Source organism: Oryza sativa, chromosome 1, assembly GCF_034140825.1.
Source record: "Oryza sativa Japonica Group chromosome 1, ASM3414082v1".
NCBI lineage: Eukaryota > Viridiplantae > Streptophyta > Magnoliopsida > Poales > Poaceae > Oryza > Oryza sativa.
The window spans coordinates 42,062,667-42,081,506 of NC_089035.1; the positions used below are offsets into that span (position 1 = coordinate 42,062,667).

An 18,840-nucleotide genomic window follows, 5' to 3' on the forward strand; every position below is an offset into this window, starting at 1 on the left:
TTCTTCTTTCTTCATGGATGTCCTGGAGTTCTACGATCTCCAGATGGCGCACCTCACCCCCAATGCGGTGATGACATTGGCCATCTTCGCGCACCTGTGCGAGATGTTCATTGGGGTGCGCCCCTCTCTTCAGCTGTTCCGGTGGTTCTTCACCGTGCAGTCGGTGTCACCGCCGTCGGTGGTTGGCGGCTGCTACTTCCAGCCGCGGGGGCCGGTGTTGAACCGCTACATCCCCTGCGTCCTCCGCAAGAAGTGGGACGACTGGAAGAGCGACTGGTTCTACACCCCCCTCGCCAACGAAGCGCGCCTCCGACTTCCAAGCCAGCCCCCGGCGCAGGTCTCCAGCTGGCGGGCGCCGGTAGATCTGGGGGAGGACTACGACGCCGTCCTCGACCGCCTGGCGGGCCTGCGATCCCAGGGGCTCACCGGGGCCATGGTGTACGGCGATTACCTCCGTCGCCGGATTGCGCCGCTCCAACGGCGCGCCCGGAGCGCCTGGGAGTACACTGGGCCTGAAGACTACATGCGGACCCACCAGGGAGCCAGATGGGATTGGGCTCCCGAGGACTTCAAGATCGTGGTCCAAAGGGTGCTGAATCTTAGCTCCGTGGAGGCGTCTCGCATTCCTCAGGAGATCCTCCCCCTCTGCAGCGATCCCGACCGCGCCTCCATTCTAACCATTATGATGGGGGTCGGGGCCTCAGAGGAGAGAGCCCCTAAGGGCCACGACGGCGCGGGCGAGCGCCGCCGGGGGGAACAATCTGCCCCAGGAGGGGGTCGTGCTTCTGGGCCCCGCGTCGGGGGCTCGGGGAGCAGCCGCCCTGCCGACGCCCAGGGGAAGAGGAAGTTGGGAGGAACACCTCCCCCATCTCCTCCCCGAGGGGGCGGGGCGGCGCGTGCCAGCAGTCGGCGCCCGGAGGGGGCCGCGCCGACGTCGCAGCCCGAGGGGGAGCGCAAGAAGAAACGGCTCCGCAAGACGGGGGAGACGGAACCATGCCGGGGAAACCTGATTTCCCCTCCAAGGTGGTCATTCAACCGACCCCCTCGCAGGTTCGTCTCACTCTCATTGCAACCATCTTTCTCCCAAAAGGAAGCTTTTTCTTACTCATTTTGTTCGTCTTCTGGTTTTTTCTTCTGCTTCAGCGATGTCCCGTCGCATTCCTCCCGCCACCCCAAGTCCGGCCAGTCCGAGGCCGAAGATCCTGCGGCCGCGGAGGAGCGGAGGCGAGAATCTGACCGGCGTGAAGCCGCAGACCGCCTTCGGGAAGCTGAAGAGGCCGCCCGGGAGGCCGCCCGGATTCGCCAAGCGGAGGAAGCTGCTCGGGAGGAGGCCGCCCGGGCTGAGGAAGCCGCTAAGGAGGAGGCCGCCCGGGCTCGCCAGGCTGAGGCAACAGCTGCTGCTGGCGCGTCAACTGGGCCCACTCCTTCGGGCAACCCTCAGGCGACAGCCTCCGGGGAGGCTCGCGACGAGGCCGCGGGCACATCGCCTGGGCCCACCTCCCCGGGCGACGCCCAGGATCAAACGGGTCCGGGGGACATCCCCGAGCCCAGCACGTCCTCCGGGGGGCCGAGCCGCATCGCCTTCTCTCCAAGGCGGCTCTTCTCCTCATCTTCCGTCGCCCCGCTGAGCGCCGAGCCCATTCTGCAGGCCTTGGCCGCCGCAAACACCGCGGTGCTGGATGGGTTTAGCGCCCAAGTGGAGGCCCTGCGCGCGGAACGAGCGGAGCTCGAGGCCGCATGGGCACGCGTTGAGGAGGGGCGGCGCTCGGTGGACGCCATGGTGGAGGTGGGCCGTAAAGCTCACCGCCGTCACGTCTCGGAGCTTGAAGCCCGGAAGGCGGCGCTGACGGAGATCGCTCGTGAGGTGGAGGAGGAGCGAGCGGCCGCCCTCATCGCTACCACCACGATGATTGAGGCGCAAGACGCCCTCCGCCTTCAAAACGCCAGCCGGGAGGCGGAGCTGAAAGAAAAGCTTGACGCCGCCCAGGGAGTCCTTGACTCCGCCGCTGCCCGAGAGCGGCGGGTAACAGAGACTGAGGCGGCGTCCCGGCGGCGCGAGGAGTCCCTTGAGGCCCGTGCTATGGCGCTGGAAGAACACGCCGGCGCCGTGGAGAAAGGCTTGACGGGCCGCGAGGCCGCCGCTACTCTCCGGGAGGCGACGCTGGCGGCGCACGAGGCCGCCTGCGCCGAGGAGGAGTGCGCGCTCCGCCTCCGCGAGGACGCACTCGCTGAGCGGGAGCGAGCTCTCGAGGAGGCTGAGGCCACGACCAAACGGCTGGCGGACAGCCTGTCCCTTCGCGAGGCGGCGCAGGAGGAGCAGGCGCGCCGCAATCTTGAATGCGTCCGCGCCGAGAGAGCCGCACTGGAGCAGCGGGCTGCTGACCTCGAGGCGCGGGAAAAGGAGCTGGACGCGAGGGCGCATATCGGTGGGGCGGCCGCGGGCGAAAGCGACTTAGCCGCCCGCCTCGCAGCTGCCGAACACACCGTCGCCGATATGCAGCGAGCGCTGGACTCCTCCACCGGGGAGGCCGAGGCCCTTCGCTTGGCGGGCGAGATTGGGCCCGACATGCTTTGGGATGCGGTCTCCCGCCTGAAGCGCGCCGGTCGGCAAGCGGGCCTCTGGAAAGGCCAGACGACGGTGCCCCCCACCAATCTGGAAGGCCTCGCTCCGCACCTCAACAGGATGGCCTGGGTTCTCGAACAACTCCCCGAGGAGCTTGAGAAGACCATCAAGTCATCCTCGAGGGACCTCGCGCGGGGAGCGGTCGAACTCGTGCTGGCGAGTTACCAGGCCCGGGACCCCAACTTCTCTCCATGGATGGCGCTGGAGGAGTTCCCTCCCGGGACCGAGGACGACGCGCGCGCGCGGGTCGGGGATGCTGCCGACCACATCGTCAACGGCTTCGAGGGCTCGGCCCCTCGGCTCGCGTTCGCCCCCAACTCCGACGAGGAGGGGAACGCCAGCAGTGCAAGCGACGGTGGCAACGAGGCCGGCGACCCGGGCGCGTCAGAATGAGCCCCCAGGCCCCCGCCAATCTCCAATTTTTTCTTTTTCTTTCTTCTTTTTGTATAGATCAACTTAATCTGCAATCAAAAATGATGAAAAATTTCTTATGTTAACTTTATTTTGCTATGCATATGAGTTGAGGATGATTTGTGCCGTGGTCCTTTTGCATCTTAGCTTGATTTAAGGGCTCGTGCTCAAGTCCCGATCCTCAAATGGCTCGGGTCGGGGCTAGTGCCTGGGGAGATCCACATGTCGAGACTGGCCAGGCCGGGAACATGGTGACCGAGGGTTATGGGTGACCCGATTGTGGGTTTTTGCCGATTCCCCCCCGGAGTTCACCACGCCCCGGGGCACGGCTCGGTTCTGGGCCCCGCTTGGCGATTTTAGCTGACCGAACCGAGCCCCCGAGGGCAAGGTTGAGAACGAGTGACCTTATTTCAAGTTAAGATTCTTCAGAAGGAAAAACGGCACAGACACAACCTTTAGGAAATTGAAACTGCTTTTATTGAAATGCTGAAATAAGAAAAGTAAGGCTGTGCATGTGTGATAGCCCCCGGCTAACCCTGCACACCCGAGGGGGGTGCGGGGTTAGCCCGAGCCCGAAACCTGACACCCGACCCCCCCTCAGGGGTAGAAGCGACGAAGGTGTTCGATGTTCCACGGGTTTGGCAGCTCAGTGCCGTCGCCCGTGGCCAGCCGTACGGAGCCCGGCCGGGGGACACCGATCACTCGATACGGACCCTCCCACATTGGTGAGAGCTTGCTCAGTCCAGCACGCGTTTGGACGCGGCGTAGGACGAGGTCGTCGACGCAGAGTGATCGGGCCCGGACGTGGCGCTGATGGTAGCGCCGCAGGCTCTGCTGGTAGCGCGCGGCTCGGAGGGCCGCGCGCCGCCTTCGCTCTTCCAAGTAGTCGAGGTCATCTCTACGAAGCTGATCTTGATCAGCCTCGCAGTACATGGTGGCCCGAGGAGACCTCAGGGTGAGCTCGGATGGGAGAACCGCTTCTGCGCCGTAGACGAGGAAGAAAGGCGTTTCCCCGGTCGCTCGGCTTGGTGTGGTTCGGTTTGCCCAGAGCACCGCTGGTAACTCCTCGATCCATGAATCGCCGTGCTTCTTGAGAATATTGAAGGTCTTGGTTTTAAGGCCTTTGAGGATTTCTGCATTGGCGCGCTCCACTTGGCCATTGCTTCTGGGGTGGGCAGGTGAGGCGAAGCAGAGCTTGATGCCCATGTCTTCGCAGTAGTCGCCGAAGAGTTCACTAGTGAATTGGGTGCCATTATCCGTAATAATTCGGTTAGGCACTCCAAAACGGGCCGTGATGCCCTTAATGAATTTAAGAGCAGAGTGCTTATCGATCTTGACAACCGGATAAGCCTCGGGCCACTTAGTGAACTTGTCGATCGCAACATACAGATACTCAAACCCGCCCGGGGCCCGTTTGAACGGTCCCAGGATATCAAGCCCCCAGGCAGCAAATGGCCATGACAGTGGTATGATCTGCAGGGCCTGGGCCGGCTGATGGATTTGCTTGGCGTGGAACTGACACGCTCTGCATCGCCGGACCAGATCGACTGCATCATTGAGAGCTGTCGGCCAATAAAATCCTTGACGAAAGGCCTTGCCAACCAGGGTGCGCGAGGCGGAATGGGCTCCGCACTCGCCCTCATGGATGTCCGCAAGAAGCTCAACGCCTTGTTCCTTAGGAATGCACTTCAGGAGGATTCCGTTAGCCGCGCGCCGATAGAGGGTCCCTTCTACCAACACGTAGCGTTTGGAAATGCGTTGTACGCGTTCACTCCCTTCGCGGTCCTCAGGTAGAGTCTTATCTGTGAGGTATGTTTGGATCTCAGAGATCCAAGCAATCAATCTAAGGGAGCTTGGAGCGCTCCCTTCGGGTCCCGAGGCCTGGACTCCGACGGGCCTCGGGGGCCGGTCAGGCGCATCCGTCTCCCCTAAGGGGTCGGGTCGCGCCGACGGCTGGGTAAGCCTTTCTTCAAAGGCGCCCGGTGGGGTCTGGGCTCGCGAGGACGCGAGCCGCGAGAGTTCGTCGGCTATCATGTTATCCCGTCTGGGCACATGCCGAAGCTCTATCCCGTCAAAATGACGCTCCATACGCCGCACTTGGCGTACATAGGCGTCCATTTGCGGGTCAGAGCACCGGTACTCCTTACAGACCTGGTTAACGACCAGCTGGGAATCGCCTAACACCAGGAGACGGCGGATCCCCAGTCCGGCTGCCACCCTGAGTCCGGCAAGGAGTCCCTCGTACTCTGCCATATTATTGGTCGCTCGAAAGTCAAGGCGGACCAGATATCTAAGGACGTCTCCGGTCGGGGAGGTCAAAGTGACCCCCGCACCGGCACCCTGGAGGGACAGAGAACCATCGAACTGCATCACCCAGTGGGTGGTGTGAGGCAGCTGCGAGGAGTTCGTGCTGGCCTCGGGGATTGAGACGGTCTCTGGAGCCGGGGTCCATTCTGCCACAAAATCAGCGAGGGCCTGGCTCTTGATAGCGTGGCGTGGTTCAAAGTGCAGATCGAATTCAGAAAGCTCGATTGCCCATTTTACCACCCGCCCTGTACCCTCTCGATTATGCAAGATTTGACCGAGGGGGTAAGACGTAACCACAGTGACCCTATGTGCCTGAAAATAATGGCGCAGTTTCCTCGAGGCCATCAGAATAGCGTAAAGCATCTTCTGGGCCTGAGGGTATCGGGTCTTAGCGTCCCGGAGGGCCTCACTAACAAAGTAGACAGGCCGCTGCACCCTTCGGTGGGGCCGATCCTCTCTGCTAGGGGCCGTATCCCCGGGGCGTTCTTCGTTCAAGTGGCCTTTCGGGGCGCACTTGTCTTCTGTGCCGATGACCTCGGGGTCGGAGGATGAAAGGGGCGGCCTTCCCTCAGTGGCCTCGGGGCCGTCCTGAGGGTCGGGGGCTCCTGGTATCGTCGGACAAGCGGGCAAAGGGCCAACTCCGGTCGTCAGGGGCCTCTGGCCTCCGTTCGGCTCGGGGGCCTCTTCTCCCTGCTCTTTCCCGGGTCGAGTCAGCACAGGGTTAGCCTCGGGGTCAAAGGGCGTTAAGTGCGGCCTTCCCGCAGTGGCCTCGGGGCCCTCCTGGGGGTCGGGGGCACCTAGCACCGTCTGACAAGCGGGCAGAGGGCCGACTCCAGTCGTCAGGGGCCGTAGGCCACCGTCCGACTCGGGGGCCCCTCCTCCCCGCTCGCTCCCGGGCCAAGTTAGCACAGAATGGGGGTGCACGAAATGAGGATTGTCTTCATCGTGCTCCACAACCAACGCTGCACTAACTACTTGGGGGGTCGCCGCTAAGTAAAGTAGCAAGGGCTCATTTGGCTCCGGGGCGACTAGAACCGGGGGAGAGCTGAGATATGCCTTTAACTGAGTGAGGGCATGTTCAGCTTCCTCCGTCCAAGTAAACGGCCCCGAGCGCTTGAGGAGCTTAAACAAGGGTAGCGCCTTCTCTCCCAGCCTTGATATGAAACGACTTAGGGCGGCCATGCAACCGGTGACGCATTGCACATCCCTAAGTTTGCTGGGGGGGCGCACCCGCTCGATAGCTCGAATCTTCTCGGGGTTGGCCTCAATGCCTCGGGCAGAGACCAAGAACCCGAGAAGCTTGCCCGCAGGTACACCAAACACACACTTATCGGGGTTCAGCTTTATGCGGGCAGAGCGGAGGTTCTCAAAAGTTTCCGCTAGATCTGAAAGTAAAGTTTCTTGGTTGCGCGTTTTTACAACCAAGTCATCGACATAAGCCTCAACATTACGTCCTATTTGACTACCCAAAGAAATTCGAGTAGCTCGTTGAAAAGTAGGACCTGCATTCTTTAACCCGAAGGGCATTGATGTATAACAATAGGTTCCTACGGGGGTAATGAACGCAGTTTTCTCCTCATCCTCCCTAGCCATGCGAATCTGATGATAACCAGAGTATGCATCTAAAAAACACAAAAGGTCGCACCCCGCAGTGGAGTCGACGATCTGATCTATGCGAGGCAGGGGGTAAGGATCCTTAGGACATGCCTTGTTAAGGTCGGTGTAGTCGATGCACATCCGAAGCTTGCCGTTCGCCTTGGGAACGACCACCGGGTTCGCCAGCCACTCCGGATGGATGACTTCACGGATGAATCCGGCCTCCAGAAGTCTCGCCACCTCCTCGCGGATGAAGGCTTGACGTTCCGGGGCCTGCCGCCGCACTTTCTGCCGGACCGGCCTTGCGCCCGGCCGCACGGCGAGACGGTGCTCAATCACCTCCCTGGGGACCCCGGGCATGTCCGCTGGTCTCCATGCGAAGACGTCAGCGTTTGCCCGCAGGAAGGAAACGAGCGCGTCTTCCTATTTGCCATCCAGAAGACCACCGATCCGTGTGGTCTTGGATGGGCCGTCGCCCAAGGCAACCTCCTTGACCGGGACCTCGTCGCATGTGGCAATCCGCTGCCTCGGGGCGGTGGGGGCGGAGGCGCCAAGCCTCTCGTCACCACCCTCGGGCTTGGTCGCAGCAGCGAGGTGGTCCGCGCGCTGCTCCATGCAGGCGAGCGCGACTTTAAGGTCGCCACGGACAGAGATGGGGCCACTGGGGCCCGGCATCTTCATCTGGAGGTAGGCGTAGTGGACCGCCGCCATAAACTTCACCAACGCGGGCCTCCCTAGGACCGCGTTGTAGGGCAGACTGAGGTCCGCCACATCGAAGTTCACCCGCTCCGTGCGGAAGTTGGCTGATCCACCAAAGGTGACCGGTAGGTCGATGTGACCTAACGGCCATGTGTGCCCCGGCGTCACACCAATGATCGGTTGAGACGGCTGGAGCACCATCCCCGGGGCCTTGATAGCATCAAAGGCCGCGGGGGAAAGGATGTTGAGAGCCGCTCCTCCATCTATGAGGACACGACCCAACTTCACATTGCAGATGGTGGGGGAAACTACCATCGCAACCTGCCCTCCCCGGGCAATGCACGGTGGGTGGTCGGTCTGGTCGAAGGTGAGAGCAACCTCCGACCACCGCGCCCGACGCATCGCCTCATGAGTAGGGGCCATGGCCAGAAGCTCTCGCTTCATAGCCTTGAAGCTCCGGCGAGAGACGTGAGCACACGCTCCTCCATCGACGGTGGCAATGGTGGCCCCAGGTTCTTGGAAACCTAGGTCATCATCACCATCATCGATGTCAACAGCGGGGGCCTTCTGTTTGGCCTCACTTCGCCGTTTACCGGAGGGAACTGCCGCGGACTTGCCCTCACGGCGTTCCTGCCTCCTGTCCTCCTCCCACTTCTTCGTTCGCTCAGCCAAGTTTTTGACTGCGCGACAATCCGCGAGATCGTGGAGGGAGGTGTTGTGGACGGAGCACCACTTGCTGGCTGGGCGCTCCCGGATGGGAGTACCAGCCTCTTTCTTTTTGTCGCTCGCAGGCCTCCCCTTTCGGGTGGCCCGCGGAGCGCCCTCAACGGCGAGGACGTGACCCTCGTCGCCGGAATGGACCGACCTTTTCTTCCTCCTCCTGTCACGCCGCCCTGTCTGAGCGGCGGATCCGGGGGCGGCCGAAGCTGCCACACCGGAACCGGAGGGGTTCCAGGTCCAGGCCTCCTCCTTACGAGCCACTCGGTCCGCGAGCTGAAAAAGCTCTGCGGTAGTCTGGGGCTCTTTGGAGGCAATCTTTTCGAGCATGCGGTTGTGCCGCACACCCCCCCTGAACGCGTAGATCACCGCGTGTGCAGGGATGCAAGGTATAGTATTGCGGACTTGGCAGAAACGCTGAATGTACGAGCGAAGCGACTCATCATCGCCTCGCTGTACTGCATGCAAGTCCGCTTCTTCGCCTGGGCGCGGATATGTGCCTTGGAAGTTCATGGTGAACTGTTGGCACAAATCTTCCCAGGAGTGGACCGACGCAGGTGGCAGGTTCATTAGCCAACCCCGCGCCTGTCCTTTTAGGGCCATGGGAAAGAAGTTCGCCATGACCCTGTCGTCACCCCCAGCGGCCTCGATCCCGGTCGTATAGACCTGGAGAAACTCGGTGGGGTTGACGCTCCCATCGTACTTCTCGGTGATGGTGGGCCGGAACCTTGGGGGCCAACGGACATTCCGAAGACTCGCCACAAAGGCTCTACAGCCAACACCACCGGCCGGGGGCACGGAGGGCTGATCCTCACGTCCATGTCGAGGTGACACTCTGGACGAAGAGGCGCCCTCCGTTGCGCGGGGAGTACGCCGGTTATTACGCCGGCGCTCGATGTCGATGCGGGCATCCGGCTCTCCATGCTGACCCTCCCGAGTTGGAGGTGTCGACGAGGGAGTGGCGGCCGAATGGCGCGCAGCAGCCGCCGCTCGCCGCGCCCTCCGCCTTGACGACACGGAGCCGGTGGTAGCGGCGCCGGAGGTCTTGGTGGTGGCGGACCGTCCACCAGCACCCAGGCGCTGCTGTGCCGTCATGACCAAGTTGGCCACGTCTTCCAGCCATCGTTGGGCTGGAGACTCCGGGTCATGGACGACAGGCGGGTGTCGTAGGAGCGCGCCAGCAGCCTGAAGCGCACCCTGAGGCGTGCTGCCGTCGCCGTAGACGAGGAGGCGACGCTCCCCATCTCGCCGTTCTCCTGCATCACCTGCGACTGGTGATGCCACGGATTTGTCGACCCTCTCAAGCGCCTCCCCCTGCTTAGGGCTTTGGCGCGGAGGAGGTGGGGGAGTACGAGCTCGACGGCGTGGATTCGGCTCCACGTCGTCGCCGCTCACACTCGGAGAGAGATCGTGCGCTTTTCCTTGCTCGGCCATTAGGCTGAACAAGAAAAACTTGGCGCACACGGAAGAGTCTGAGAGCTCAGAAAACACACACTGAGCCCCCTACCTGGCGCGCCAGATGACGGAGCTCGTGGCTCCTCACCGGGAGACCGCGCAGGCCCCCCTTTGCCGGTTCGGCCGGGGGCTTAGGGTGAGATCTCAAGCTCTCTCTGTATGTGGAAAGATCGTCTCCTCGCCAGAAGAAACGCGAGACACCGGCGATGTATACAGGTTCGGGCCGCTGAGAAGCGTAATACCCTACTCCTGTGTTTTGTTGGATCTGTGTATGAAGGAGCTACAAAGTGTGAGCCGACTTCTCCCCTGTTCTAGGCTCTCAATCTCCAAAAGAATCAACCCCCCTCTCTATGGGCAAGGTCCTCCTTTTATATTTAAAGGGGATACCACATGCACCTTTCTCTTTCCAAACTGGACTGTTCTTTTTCTCTTTAATGGGCGGAGATCGGTACGGTTTCCATCCGGGAGCCCTTCTGATGGGACAGCCCACACCTACCCCCACCTCCCCCGAAGACAGAGATGACGCGGGACCGTGGCTGTCTGTCGATGACGCGACCAGTGCCAGACCGGTCATTCTTGTCCACCACGCGTCAGCTTAACAACGTGCATGTTTGCCCTTCTTCGTGTAACACCTTGCCTGTAATGGTTAGGATGAAGCCTGGTGTAAATCTGACCAGGGCTAACGTGCCATCTCTAAGAGATAACACCCTAGCTCCGGCTTGAGACGAGTGCCTAGAGGCTTTCGTCTTGACGGGATGGGGCAAGGCGTGCGTCAGACCGCCAGCCGCCACCTAACCCGTGATCTGACCGGTCTGTGACTGGTCACAGACCGGATAAAGGAACGCGCTGTACTGCGTTGCATGCAGCGTGACACGCTTGACCAGACTGCAATAAATGCTGTTAGGTGAGCACAGCTGTGCTCACTTATCCCATATATGTGGCGCAGACTTCCTTAAGGGGTCGGGGTGCCTCGGCCCTCGGGGCCGGGGCAAGCGCAACCCGACCCCCCCTCGGGGGAAATCAGGAGGAGGGCGGACACCTCACCCTCGGGCCCGACGTCCCCGAAGGTGCCAGGCCACGTGGGCGACTGCGTCTGCCTCAAGCCTCTGGTCACGATACTCCCGGTCCCATATCACCGACACTTTCCTTGAAGCTTGAATTAACCATCTAAGTCCCCCTGGCTTGCTGAGTACATAAGTACTCACCCTTGCTCTATATATATATAGTTCTGCCAGCTCTGAAGGTGAAGTTGAAGTGAAGTGAAGATTAAGGTTTCGTCCTAGTTCCCTAGTATTGCCTGTGGTTGTCACGCCCTGAAGTTTTCCCCCCTTTGCTTGCTTTAAAAATTGTCTAAATAAATCGTCCGAAGAAATTATCTTAATTAACCTAGAGCTAATTCCCTAATTAATAAATGCAAATAATAATCGGAATTGGCATTGTGGGATTTTTCTTGGGTTCCACATGTCACAATATATTAACAGGATTTATAGTGGAATTTTCAGAGCCTTGGAAATAATTTTAACCAATTAAAAATGAGCAAGCGCAATATTTTAATCCCAGGAAAATCCTTTTTCTCTTTTTCTTTTCTTTTCCCTCCTTTTTCTTTGTTGGGCCGTCGGCCCATCCCTCTCCCGCGGCCCCTCCTCCTTGTGGGCCGGCCCAAGCCGCCCCTCCCTCCTCTCTCGGGACGCCGACAGGTGGGCCCCACCTGTCGGTCGTCTCCCACCTCCGGCCGCTGGAGCCGAAGCTCCAACCGCTGCCGCCGAAACCGCCGCGCCGCCGTCTTCTTCGTTCCTCCCGCGTCCACGTCGCGCCTCCACTCCGCGCCCGCACCTCGCGCCCACGTCGCCGCCCTCTCCCCGCATCTCCCGCGCGCGCGCCCGCAAGTGGTGGGGGATTTGAAATCCCCAACGCCCTCTCTCTCTCTCCTCCACCTCTCCACGTTGCCGGCCAAATAGGGGCCATCCCCGGCCGTTTCCGCCCCTCCCTCGCCCATAAAAACCCTCCCCTGAGTCCCCTCCCTCGTTTCCCCCATTTGCCGTCCTCTCCCACGCCCCCTACCGCGCCCACGCCGTCACACCCGAGCTCCGCCGCTTGCCGCCGCCTTCGGCCGCGAGCCGCCGCCGCTAGAGTCGCCGCCGCGCCAAACCGCCGCCGCCGTTAGCTTCGCCGCCGCAAGAGCTTTCCCGGCCGCCGCCTCGCGTCGCCGGAATCCCACCGGAGCACCTCTCCCCTCGCGAGCCGGTGAGTTTTTCCCTCCCCTCCATCTCCGGCCGGCAATTCAAGCCGCCGTGGTCGTCGTCTCCTCTCCTAACGCCTCTCCATCTTCTCCTAGGGTGTCGCCGCCGCCCGTCCGTGCCTCCGCATCACCGGTCGCCGCCGCCGCTTTCTTCCTTCGCGCCGGCCGCCGTGCTCGAAGGTGAGGAATCCCCTCTCCTCCTTCCTTTCCTCTCTCTCCCATGAGCGCCGCCGTCCTCCGCGCGTGCGCCGTCGTCTTCGGCCGCCGCCGCCGCCTTCGCGCCGGCCGCCGCCGTCTCCCGCGCTGCCGGTCACCGCCGGTGACCGCGCGTGCCGCCGCCGCCGCCCCATGGCTGGCCGGCCGGCTTGAGCCGTGCCAAGCCAACAGCCACGCCCCTCTCCCGCCCTGTGCCGCTGCCCGGTGGGGCCCACCAGCCGGTGGACCACCCCTCCCTCTCCCCTTGTGCCGCTGCCAGTGGGGCCCGCTTGCCAGCCGCCCCCTCTCCCTCTCGTAGTGCCGCTGACCAGTGGGGCCCGCATGTCGGCGCCGCCCCCCCTTGGATGACGTCAGCCCTGGGGCTTTATTGCGCAATAAATTGATTAAGGACTTTTCTTTATTAGTAAAAACACAGTTTATCTTCTAAAATTCATAAGTAATTCATCCGAGCTCCGTTTAAGTCCATTCAAGTCTCAGTAAATCAAGAAAAATGCAAAGAATCCATTAAAAATAGTTTTGTTTCCTGCTTCAGTAGTCTTATAGCCTGTTTTGCTTGTGTGCTTTGTTTGTCGCGTAGATTTCGGCCGTTTCGTCGATCCGCAGTTCCTCGAAGACGTTGCTGAGGTCTCATCAGTTCGAGAGCAAGGCAAGTCATGCAATACGTTTGATCATATTGTACCCAATTTACAAATATCCCGCATTTCTATTAAATGTTGCATTCTTTTACAATATCATGTGGGATGGGTCCTATTACTCAGCCATTTATTGTTTACCATATGCCATTGATAACCTGGGTATCAAAATGATTAGATGTTGGTTTAGGAAATGCTTAGCCATGCTTAGTTCAACTAGTACACAAATGGGGATCACATTATTACATAGACTTTGTCTATTGGCATAGCTTTAGATTGGTGCCACCGCAATGGTGTGAGTTAATTAAAATACACTGAATGGTGGGCTGTGGGTGCATGGTTTTGCTGGTCGCACCCATGGCGGTTAAGGACCGGTTCACGGGAAACCCTGGGAGACTTACCGTGCTTACCACAAGCGGGAGTGGGTAACTGCTTGATCTGAAGTATAGCTCGACCCTTTCCTAGGCACCGGTGGCGAGGGTGGGCGTGATGGAGTTGGGTCGGCCGGGGTGTCCGGTTGTCCAGCTGCCGGATTCACCGCGGCGCAAGAGGGGACCGCCCACCGCCTTTTGAGGGGTGGGGGTGAAACCTTAGCGTGGTGTGGATGGTTAGGGGAGGGTTATGTGGAGGGTCTTGTCACGATTTCCCCCTTTGCAGTATCATGGTGATACTTCGGGGCATGGCGACATGTGTGGAATCGTGTCTTGTGGGTACAGTTGTACACCTCTGGCCAGAGTAAAACTATTCGAATAGCCGTGCCCGCGGTTATGGGCGATCAACCAGATTCACCGTGATTAGTCTCACCCCTAGTTTAGCTTAATGAACTGGTGTAGTTCAGGTGGTTGGTTGGGCCTGTTGCAACGTGGTGTAGCGTTGGACAGTGTTTGGTTAATATTGATTAATTACTACAACTGTTCTACTGCTTTCAACTACTGCTTTTAAATGCTAGCTTTATGCAAAAGAACCTCTAGCCTCCTGTGGTTATATCCTGCATCATACCTCCTCTTCCGGTATGACTTGCTGAGTACAGTGGGTAGTACTCAGTCTTGCTCTCTTTTCCCCCACACCAGAGCTGAAGATCTTCCTAGTTGGAGCTGTTTTGTCAAAGTTGGTTTCGTCGCTGCCGTCAAGGATTGCCTGTGGAGTGGAGTCGCCCGCTGCTGAAGTCAAGCTTCCCGGTTTAGCTCGCTTTTATTCTTTTCCGCTGCATTTGTAATCTTTTCTATTTTTGTAAGACGTGGATCTGTATGTCAACAATTGTCGTTTGTGTACCCTGGCTGGTCCTGGACAGGGATTTAATGCACATTCAGCTTAGAAATTCTGGTTTGAGAATTTCTGGGCGTGACAAGTTGGTATCAGAGCCGACCTTGACCGTAGGACAAGCCAACTGGAAACCCTAAGAGCCCTCTGAACCCCTTTTTCATCTGCATATGCCTTTTTGCACCTGGAATTGTTTCGGGAAAATTTGGAGTTTTGCCTCTTTGGTTTGCGGGAAAAATCTTGGTCGTTCTTTCGGATCGGATTTTTTTTTTAAAAAAAAAAATTAGCTCAGTCTAGGGCTTTAGAAAAATTTTAGTTGGAGTTTATTCGACAGTCAGTCGGGAATTTATTGGGGGTTATGCATTAGGTCGTGTCTATATTCGATGGGGGCAATGTTATGCGCATCATTTTCCATGCAACTAGTCTATGCATTAATTTATTGTTTAGTTGCATTAGTGTCTTTATTTGAGTTCATGAAAAATGTTCTATGCATAAAAATCATCCTGCTCGGTTATTTATTTGAGTCTTCTTTTGCTTTGTTTAATTTGGATTTGAGCATGAATTGGTTCCTATCCCTTGTCTACTTTAGATGTCAGTCCTATCCCTCGTTTGCAAGCGCCGCCCCGAGCTTCAGAGTCGCCGCCCTTAGCTTTATCGCCTTCTTAGTCTGTTTGCTTGCTAGTTTTCGTGTTTAGGTTTGTTGCTTGTGGGTTAGTCGGCGGTCGATATTATGTGTCAGTGGTATGACTGCCTCAATTAGGAGTTGCGTGCCTCTTTTTCAGTGTTTTAATCAAGATTAAGATAATTGCACTTAAATTCATAAGCAAGATTAGTTTCTGAGCCCTCTGTTTTTCTTCCTTTTCTCATATTTCTACCTATCCCCTTCAGATGGAGATAAGGAATGGTTCACGCGACTCGAACAACGCCAGTGGCAGCGAAGAGCCGATCAATGGAGCACGTGCCAACGGTGCATCTGACAACAGTCTGTCCCCACCGCCCGAGAACCCAACAATTGCTCAGGTGTTGGACAATCAGACTCAGATGATGACAATGATGATGCAACAGATGCAGCAACAGTACCATCAGGTGATGCAGCAGGTGCAGCAGCAAGCACAGCTGCAGCAGCAGAACCTGCAGTTTGGTCCTCCACCTCCTCAGTCCAAACTGTTAGAATTTCTTCGTGTCAAGCCGCCCACTTTCTCAAGCACCACCAACCCAATCGAGGCCCACGACTGGCTTCATGCCATTGAGAAGAAGCTGAACCTTTTGCAATGCAACGAGCAAGAGAAGGTTGCTTTTGCTACACACCAGCTGCAAGGTCCCGCTTCTGTTTGGTGGGACAACTACATGGTGACCCGTCCAGCTGGGGCAGAGGTTACTTGGACAGAGTTTCGTCATAGTTTCAATAAAGCACAGGTTCCCGAGGGAATTGTGGCACAAAAGAAGAGAGAGTTCCATTCCCTGCAACAAGGAACCAGAACAGTTATAGAGTATTTGCATGAGTTCAACCGCCTCGCGCGCTACGCCCCTGAGGACGTGCGTACCGATGCCGAGAGGCAGGAGAAGTTTCTGTCTGGTCTTGATGATGAATTGACTAACCAGTTGATCTCTAGAGATTATGAGGACTTTGAGAAGCTGGTGGATAAGGCTATCCGTCAGGAGGAGCACTGTAACAAAATAAACCGTAAGAGGAAGGCAGCTCAGTTCAGGACTCCCCAGGGGAAGAGTCAGAAGCCTCGTTTCACAATGGGACATCACGGTGGACCTTCCACCATGATTATCCGGCAGCACCGTCCCTACCACCCGGGTAACTTCAACAAGAACCACCATAGTGACAGTCACAACAATAGTGAGCAGCACAGCCTCAACCCTACTCCGAGTTCACTAAAGATTCCAGCCCAATCAGTTCAGCCAGCTCTGCCAGAACAGCCCAAGAGGTTGGGAGAAAAACCCGAACTCTGCTTCAATTGTAACAAACCCGGACACACGGTTGGAAAGTGCCCGAAGCCAAGACGTGCCGGACCCAAGTTCGTTCAGGCCCGTGTTAATCATGCATCTGCAGAGGAGGCGCAGTCAGCACCAGAGGTTATATTGGGCACATTCCCCGTCAACTCGACACCGGCAGTAATATTGTTTGATTCTGGTGCAACCCATTCCTTCATTTCCAAGCGTTTTGCTGGTGCACATGGGTTATCTTTAGTGAAGCTTAAGATACCAATGCGAGTTCATACTCCTGGAGGTGGCATGACCACAACTCACTACTGCCCATCTGTGACAGTTGAAATTCAAGGGTTGATTTTTCCAGCCAACCTCATTCTTCTCGAATCCAAGGACCTAGATGTCATACTTGGAATGGATTGGTTGGCAAGGCACAGAGGAGTGATTGATTGCGCCAGCCGCACCATCAAGTTGACCAATGCAAAAGGAGAGGTGGTAATCTTCCAGTCTCCAGTGCCGCAGAAGCCAGGGATTAGTTTAAACCAGGCTGCTGGTGAAGAACAAGAGGTAGCAGTGGAGAAAACCACTAAGAAGCTGGAGGATATTCCCATGGTCAGAGAGTATCCAGAGGTTTTTTCGGATGATCTGACAACAATGCCACCAAAAAGGGATATCGAGTTCCGGATTGACTTGGTACCTGGAACTGCACCGATCCACAAGAGGCCTTACAGAATGGGAGCCAACGAGTTGGCGGAAGTCAAGAAGCAAGTTGATGAACAGTTACAGAAGGGATACATCCGCCCGAGCACGTCGCCTTGGGGTGCTCCGGTTATCTTTGTGGAAAAGAAAGACAAAACCAAGAGGATGTGCGTGGACTACCGCACACTCAATGAGGTCACTATTAAGAACAAGTACCCTTTGCCAAGGATTGATGATCTGTTCGATCAGCTGAAAGGAGCTACTGTGTTCTCTAAGATAGACCTTCGGTCAGGCTATCACCAGTTGAGGATCCGCGAAGAGGATATTCCAAAGACAGCATTCATCACTCGGTACGGGTTGTTCGAATGCACAGTTATGTCTTTCGGACTCACTAACGCACCTGCCTTCTTCATGAATTTGATGAACAAGGTGTTTATGGAATTTCTAGACAAGTTTGTCGTGGTTTTCATCGATGACATACTTATCTACTCCAAGTCCGAGGAAGAACATGAGCAGCATCTTCGGCTGGTACTTGAAAAGTTAAAAGAGCACCAGCTATATGCCAAGTTCAGCAAGTGCGACTTCTGGCTTAAGGAAGTTCAGTTTCTCGGTCACATCGTGAATGCTCAAGGAGTAGCTGTGGATCCAGCAAATGTGGAGTCAGTTACCAAATGGACCCCACCAAGGACAGTCACTCAGGTTCGGAGTTTCTTAGGACTTGCGGGTTATTACCGCCGGTTCATTGAGAACTTCTCTAAAATTGCTAAGCCAATGACACAGCTATTGAAGAAGGAAGAAAAGTTTATCTGGTCTGCTGAATGCAATAGGAGTTTTGAAGAACTCAAACGACGGTTGGTGTCTGCACCAGTCTTAATCCTGCCTGATCAGACGAAAGATTTCCAGGTCTATTGTGATGCATCTCGCCAGGGGCTAGGATGTGTGTTGATGCAGGATGGCAAAGTGGTTTCTTATGCTTCACGGCAGTTGCGTCCTCATGAAGGCAACTACCCGACGCATGATCTGGAATTGGCCGCAGTCGTTCATGCTTTAAAGATCTGGCGGCACTGTCTCATCGGTAACCGTTGTGAGGTATATACAGATCACAAAAGTCTAAAGTACATCTTCACCCAACCTGATCTGAATCTCCGACAACGAAGATGGTTTGAGCTAATCAAAGATTATGATATGGGAATACACTATCATCCCGGCAAGGCTAATGTGGTAGCAGATGCCTTGAGCAGGAAGAGTTACTGCAACGTCGCATGGGTAGAGGAACTATGCTGTGAGGTTCAACATGATTTGGAACATTTGAACCTTGGTATAGTTGAGCACGGATTCGTGGCTGCCCTAGAGGCACAGCCCACACTGGTGGAGCAGGTTCGCATAGCTCAAGCAAGTGATCCTGAAATAGCAGAGCTCAAAAAGAACATGAGGGTCGGAAAAGCCCGAGGTTTTGTTAAGGATGAACAAGGAACAATCTGGATGGGAGAAAGATTGTGTGTACCCGAAAACAAGGAATTAAAAGACCTGATACTAACCGAGGCTCATCAAACTCAATATTCCATTCATCCCGGTAGTACTAAGATGTACCAAGACCTCAAAGAAAAGTTCTGGTGGGTCAGCATGAGAAGGGAAATAGCTGAGTTCGTAGCACTCTGTGACGTCTGTCAACGAGTAAAGGCAGAACACCAAAGGCCAGCAGGTTTGCTACAGCCACTTCAGATTCCAGAATGGAAGTGGGAAGAAATCGGAATGGATTTCATCACCGGTTTGCCCAGGACGTCATCGGGGCATGATTCTATTTGGGTAGTCGTTGACCGACTCACCAAAGTGGCTCACTTCATTCCGGTGCACACTACCTACTCAGGGAAGAAATTAGCAGAACTCTATCTGGCAAGAATTATGTGTTTACATGGTGTACCTAAGAAGATCGTGTCTGATCGAGGAAGCCAATTCACTTCAAAGTTCTGGCAGAAATTACAAGAAGAATTGGGAACCCGGTTGAATTTCAGCACCGCTTACCATCCACAAACAGATGGCCAGACCGA

The 18,840-nt window shown here is 56.8% G+C and overlaps 1 protein-coding gene across 1 annotated transcript; it reads left to right on the forward strand.

Moving 5' to 3' along the window:
- The first annotated feature begins 993 nt into the window (after window positions 1-993).
- On the forward strand, window positions 994-10,101 carry LOC136355514 (uncharacterized). Its single transcript, XM_066308202.1, has 3 exons — window positions 994-1,050; window positions 1,442-2,196; window positions 10,086-10,101. Exons 1-3 carry the CDS (start codon window positions 994-996, stop codon window positions 10,099-10,101), a joined length of 828 nt encoding a protein of 275 aa, XP_066164299.1.
- The last annotated feature ends 8,739 nt before the right edge of the window (window positions 10,102-18,840 follow it).

Bases quoted from the DNA above. Each gene is read 5' to 3' on its own strand.
- LOC136355514 (XM_066308202.1), top strand. From the start codon at position 994: ATGCCGGGGAAACCTGATTTCCCCTCCAAGGTGGTCATTCAACCGACC. The intron at 1,051-1,441 runs GTTCGTCTCACT...GGCAACCCTCAG, and splicing joins TTCAACCGACCCCCTCGCAG to GCGACAGCCTCCGGGGAGGC.